Raw genomic sequence first — 6,168 nt, forward strand, 5'->3', positions numbered from 1 at the left:
ATCCCCAGTAGGCGGCGTGCAGGAGGCAGCCGATTGAGGCTTCTCTCTCTCCCTCTCCCGCTCTCTCTAAAAATCAATAAAAAGTTTTTTCAAAAACCTGGAAGGAAACACCACAGTTAGACACTAAATGTTAACATCGACATAGTGGCAAGTTGTGTATAGGAGACTTTTTGTTTGTGTGCCAGGGGAAGACGAGGAGGAAATGGAGCACCTGGAGGAAGGCAGAGAGCAGCTCTCCGAACCCGAGGGCAGCTGGGAGGACGAGCTGGGAAGCGACCGGGGCGAGACGACCCAGAGGAAGAGCCCAGGCCGGCCCTGCCCCCAGAGGCTTTTCACCTTCAGCCTCGTGAACGCCTATGGGACGGCCGACATCAATTCACTCGCAACCGACGGGAATCTACTGAAACTCAGCTGTAAGCGCTCCTCTCCTTCAGGCGGGCTCTCTGGGGACCCAGGATCTGTTGGAAATACCTGCTCAGCACTTACTGCTTCGGGTTTTCATGGCCTCCGTGTCTCTCCGGGAACAGACGTGTGTGTTGCTTTTCTCTGAAGCTCCCCAAAGACTGTTTAAGAGACACTGAGGCCCTGGCTAGGGAGGTCAGTGGGTTCCAATGTGCGAGGGTTGTGGGTTCGATCCCCAGTCAGGGCTCATACAAAGAACCAATGGATGCATAAGTAAATAGAACAACAAATCAGTGTTTCTCACTCCCTCTCTGCTTCCTCTCTCTCGAAAATCAGTAAACAAATTATTAAAAGAGACACTGTGCACATAGGCACACATGTTCACACACATGTTCTCACACATACACAGCCTGCTGGTCAGGCTCTTCCGTCCTCGACAACTTTGGGGGAAGCGCGCCTCCCTCCACTCCCACCCTTCCCAGCCCGTGCCCCTGGGCGGCAGCATTTCCCCGGACTTGGCTCACTTGGGCGAATGATGCATTTCTCTTTTGCTCCTTAAGGATGCTCGTGGCTGGGACCCAGCTAGGGGATGGTCATGGGTTTTGTCGCTTTCTGTTCTGTGGGGCCTGCCCTCCGGACAGAAAGAGGGTCCACACAGATGTGCGTCGTGTGTGACAGCACGGGGACAGGACGCCTGCACGGGCAGGAGGGCAGCTGTGCAGCAGCTCTGTCCTCAGCCTCCTTCCCTGGAGGAGGATGAACTGGGTCTTTTAGCTAGCTAGCGCTTCTCCTTTGCTATACTTCTTTAAAAATCTTTAAATAACAGTTTTATTGAGATCTTTTTGAGCTCATTCTCTCTCTGCAGCTCCCTCTCTCTGGGCAGCTTTCTCCTTTTAGAAATTGTCTTGCAATTTCTAGCGATTTTTCTGGAACTCCAGTCTGACTCCTCAGCGCAATCTTCCCTCCCCCACTCCACCCCCACGCTGGGGCCTGGAAAATGCCTTCAGGCGGGAGGCGGGCCACTGGCAGCTCCTTGTTTGTTTCCCATCTTGGGATGGCAGGCTTTCTCCGCCCGTGTCCAGTGTCTGAAATAGTTGTGTCCATCTTACCTGGTCAGGTTTTCTTACGGTTTAAGGCGGGAGGGCAAATCCAGCCACTGTTTCTCCATCCTTTCAAACCCTACGTGGTTAGCAGCCGGGGAGCTTGTCTGTGCGGTGAGGAGATCTTTGCCAAAGGATGTGGGGCCAGGGGATCGGAGTTGGCTGGCTGAGGGCAGAGCGTTGCTCCTGTCAGTGGCTGGTGATGGCGGCCAGTGCTGGTACGCAGCCTGAGTATGACCTGAAGAGCTCCTCCCATTGTTGGCCCTTCACTCACAGTGACACTTTGGTCCCCCACAGCTCGGTCCACCCTGGCCATTGACTGGGACACGGAGACCCGGAGCCTGTATTACGATGAGCAGGAGTCTGAGGTAGGCCCGTCAGGGCCCGGGCATTGGGGTCGCTGTCAGCTCCGCAGCAGCTTCTGCTTCGGGCCGAGTGACAGCACCAACGAGGCTCCACGACAGCTTGTGAGGTTGCAGCTGCCGGGAGGTCTCGTCTCCCCGCAGAACTCGCTGTGTTCCCACAGGCCTTCGAGAAGCACGTGAGCATGCTGCAGCCTCAGAAGAAGAAGAAGACCGCCATGGCCCTGCGGGACTGCATCGAGCTCTTCACCACCATGGAGACGCTTGGGGAGCACGACCCCTGGTAGGACTCCCCGCCCGGGCCTCTGGCACCGCGGGCCACGGCGTCCACACATCCCTTCGTATTTGCACGTCTCTGACGTCGCCGACACAGACCTTTCCCTGTGGGTTGTGTTTTCCAGGCTGAGAAAGCCATCCCCGTTTGGGAAGGTGACTTAGAGCCGCTTGCTGCGGGCAGGAAGGATGTGGGCTGTGCGATGCCTCCAGGCGGCGCCCCGTGGCCTCGCTCCCTGCCTCCCCCCAATGGAGGTTTCCCTTTTCCCTTCAGGTACTGTCCCAACTGTAAGAGGCATCAACAGGCCACGAAGAAGTTTGACCTGTGGTCCTTGCCCAAGATCCTGGTGGTGCACCTCAAACGTTTCTCCTACAGCCGGTACTGGAGGGACAAGCTCGACACGGTCGTGGAATTCCCGGTCAGGTGGGTCCCGGGACGCAGTGTCACTGGGACCTTAAACAGGAGGAGAGCTGGGCACTGATGGCGGAAGGTTTGCCACCGAAGACTTGGCTGCAGGAGGGGGTGTGGCTGGGCTCCGGGAGGTTAGACTTCAGCTCTTGCCCTCCCCCTCGTCCCACAGGGCGAACGGGATTATTGGGGCTGCAGGTGGGGTCGCAGACCCACCACGCTCTGTCCCAGGCTAGGGAGGGGGACTGGCTGTCTCCTCAGGTCCTCTCAGGTCCCAGAGTCCAGAGTGAGACTGACAGGAAAGTAAGACAACAAGATAGGATTCCACCACAAGAGGCAGTTTTTAAAATGCTTTGGGGGTCGGAGGGGGTGGATAGAGACATGTATTTGCCCACATATAGGCGTGTCAATGGAAGAACTTAGGTGGTGAGTATTAAATATTTGTTGGAGAACTCTTAATTTTTCTGTATGTTTGACATTTCCAAAATAAAATATGGGAATAAAGCTTTATGGGGCCTGTTTTGGTTTAGCTTAAACGTTTAAGGCTCCACTGGTAGTTTCGAGAGTGACCGCCATCTCTGCATAGTCCTGCAGCCTGGTCTGTGCGAGAGCTGCCTCGCCGTTTGGTTTGGGCTTGGGGTTCCCCGGGAGGCTTCTCTTCTGCAGCCTGAGCAGGTCAGCGGTCAGAACAGACCAGGCCTGTCCTGCGTGTTCATCCTCTGGAGCGGGTGTTGGAGCGCCTCCCTCGGGTCTAGTCCGCTGCATAAGGGGGTTGCTGGGTCACCCTGACTTGCTCTAAGTTTAATGTAGTTAAGGCTGTTTTTGTGTTTTGTGCTTAGAGGTCTGAACATGTCCGAGTTTGTCTGTGACCCATCGGCAAGGCCGTACGTGTATGACCTCATTGCCGTGTCCAATCATTATGGAGCCATGGGGGTTGGCCACTGTAAGTACCGGCATCCGTTCCCTCTAACATCGCCCAATGCCCTCTGCCCGTCAGCTCTCTCGAGCCCCTTCCTGCTGCCAGGCATGGCCTTTAAGCACTTGTGTTCCACAGCTCCATGGGCCTCAGGCCTTTTCCATACGGTTGCCCCTTCATTTGCAAAATATTTTTGGTTTTCATATTCTTTTTAAAAATATTTTTATTAATTTCAGAGAGGAAGAGAGAGGGAGAGAGAGAGAAACATCAATGATAAGATAGAATTATTGATCGGCTGCCTCCTGCATGCCCCACACTGGGGATCGAGCCCACAACCCGGGCATGTGCCCTGACCGGGAATCGAACCGTGACCTGGTTTATAGGTCAATGCTCAACCACTGAGCCACCGTGCCAGGCTGATTTTCATATTTTAATCCAATAATCCCATCTCTGGGAATCTGTCCTAAGGAAATTATATTGGGGAAAGCTTTATGCACAAAGATATTCATCTATAATAATAAAAGCGTAATATGCTGATTAGACTGACGTCCTTCCGGACAAAGCCGGGGCTGCGAAGGAAGCCCGGGTCCCGGGTGCCAGAGGGAAGCCGGTGCCGGCAGCCGGGGGCAGGCCTCTGGGTATTTATAACAGTGAAGAATCAGTAACTGCATGGTGATCAGGAGCTGGCACGCTGTCCATCGCACAACACAGTAAAGGCAAATGCCGTGACAGGCTGTGAAACCACAGAATCGCATCCTTATGGAAGGTGGTGTCACAACTATGTGAAAACCAAAGGCAGCCCTAACTGGTTTGGCTCAGTGGATAGAGCGTCGGCCTGCAGACTGAAGGGTCCCAGGTTCGATTCTGGTCAAGGGCATGTACCTTGGTTGTGGGCACATCCCCAGTAGGGGGTGTGCAGGAGGCAACTGATCAATGTTTCTCTCTCATCAATGTTTCTAACTCTCTATCCCTCTCCCTTCCTCTCTGTAAAAAATCAATAAAATATTTTTAAAAAAGAAAAAAAGAAAACCAAAGGCAAGGAAACTGGGGTTGGGGAAGCCTCGGAGGAGACACACCAAGATGCTAATTTTACTTTTTCCTCCTTGCTCTACGATGTTTTCCAAAACTTCTATATGTGTGTGGGTTTGCGTTTTTAACAAAAAGAGCTGGTCCATTTTCTACGTGTTTATGGAAAGGTGTTTGTAATGGGGAGGTGAGGAGCTGTGTTTCCTCCTACCCCTTTCCTGCCACCACAGCCAGTGAGGACCCCAGGAGATGATGCCATGGAGGTGCCAATTCCATTTCAGCACTGTCATTTCTGGGAGCCTGGGTGGAGCAGGAATTGGGCATGGCTGTTGGCATTGCTGTTGTAAACACGTCCTGCTTAGAAATAGCACAAAATCAAGACAGGAAGTGCTGTCTGTGGGGGCTGCTGGATCACTGTGAGGAGCTGTTACCCAGCCACGGGCTCTTGACTCACAGCTGTCGAGAAAGATGGGTTGAAGTCTGTCCACATCCGAGCTCTGCCAACACCCCAGACGCCCAGTGTCCCTCCCCGGGTCTGCCAGGCTTCAGAGGCAGAGGGCAGCAGTAGACATCGTGGGCATGGACAGGGGGTTCACCCTTTTTTAAAATTGTTTCCCAAAATTAAAGTGTTGGTTCTTGACAGCTCCATTTTTATCCTCTTCAAGCCCTTTTGAGCTTTTTAAAACGGAATGAGTTATTTTTGGCTGTTAAGACACAAGCTGTAAATTACTTCTAGTGTCAGGGTCTGTATTTGTCATTGTTTGGAGTCTTGTTTAGTGCAAGCCTGGTCAGCTGGCCAGGTCAGCTCTCTGGTGGCGGCTAGAGTATTTCCTTTTGGCTTGGCAGACACTGCGTACGCGAAAAACAAACTGAACGGGAAATGGTATTACTTTGACGACAGCAACGTGTCCCTGGCCTCTGAGGATCAGATAGTGGTGAGTGAGCCACAATACCTGCTTCCCCTCTTTATGATTTTCATATTCTCTAATCAATTATCCCATCTCTGGGAGTCTATCCTAAGGAAATGACATTGGGGAAAGCTTTATGCACAAAGATACCCATGTATTTATAACAATGAGAAATGCGTAACAGCATGGCAGATCCCTGAGTGCGAGCTCAACAGCGAGAGAAACTGGGCAGGACGGCTGATTTTCCAGCCAGTAATGGACGTCTCCCCTCTCGTGTTTTAGACAAAAGCAGCTTACGTGCTGTTCTACCAACGTCGAGACGATGAGTTTCATGCGACGCCTTCCCTCGCCGGCTTTCCTGGCTCCTCCGATGGAGGAACGCGACCCAGCAGCTCCCAGCAGGGCCTGGGGGAGGAGGCGGCCTGCAGCATGGACACCAACTGACCTGCCCCCCCTGTAACCCCGGGACACCTCTGACCCCCTGAAGACTACTAGTGTTTGGTGTAAAAACCAGATGAGGAAATTCCCTTCTTTTATGAGCAGAAGAAAAAAAAAGCCCTTTTGTTCAGAAGGGTTATGTCAAGAGGCTGAATTATTTTCCTTTTTGTCGGGGGGGGGATTTCCGTGGGCCCTGGGAGTTGGGGGGGGGGGGGGGGGGGGGGGCAGGCGCCGGCGGGCACAGCTGTCAGGAGGCTGCGGAGGCAGCTGCCCACCCCTGGTCACCCCAGGAGTCCGCCCCCCGCAAACACCCCTCGCTCGGCTGGGTTTGTGT

At 53.4% G+C, this 6,168-nt stretch overlaps 1 protein-coding gene across 5 annotated transcripts in view; it reads left to right on the forward strand.

Moving 5' to 3' along the window:
• Window positions 1–5,981, forward strand: part of USP4 (ubiquitin specific peptidase 4) — a 32,634-nt gene extending 26,653 nt beyond the window's left edge. For 4 of the 5 annotated variants that reach the window (XM_006106969.3, XM_023747748.1, XM_006106970.3 and 1 more), the window contains 7 exons: window positions 186–413; window positions 1,800–1,870; window positions 2,029–2,147; window positions 2,412–2,561; window positions 3,386–3,489; window positions 5,335–5,423; window positions 5,679–5,981. In XM_006106969.3, coding sequence (XP_006107031.1) covers window positions 186–413; window positions 1,800–1,870; window positions 2,029–2,147; window positions 2,412–2,561; window positions 3,386–3,489; window positions 5,335–5,423; window positions 5,679–5,840 — 923 coding nt within the window. In that variant the 3' untranslated portion in view covers window positions 5,841–5,981. Of the gene's footprint in view, window positions 1–185; window positions 414–1,799; window positions 1,871–2,028; window positions 2,148–2,411; window positions 2,562–3,385; window positions 3,490–5,334; window positions 5,424–5,678 lie in introns of those variants that run through there. The other variant, XR_002827233.1, reaches the window with a different exon arrangement.
• The last annotated feature ends 187 nt before the right edge of the window (window positions 5,982–6,168 follow it).

The sequence above is a fragment of the Myotis lucifugus genome, unplaced genomic scaffold, assembly GCF_000147115.1.
Source record: "Myotis lucifugus unplaced genomic scaffold, Myoluc2.0 scaffold_961, whole genome shotgun sequence".
In the NCBI taxonomy this organism is placed as follows: Eukaryota; Metazoa; Chordata; class Mammalia; order Chiroptera; family Vespertilionidae; genus Myotis; species Myotis lucifugus.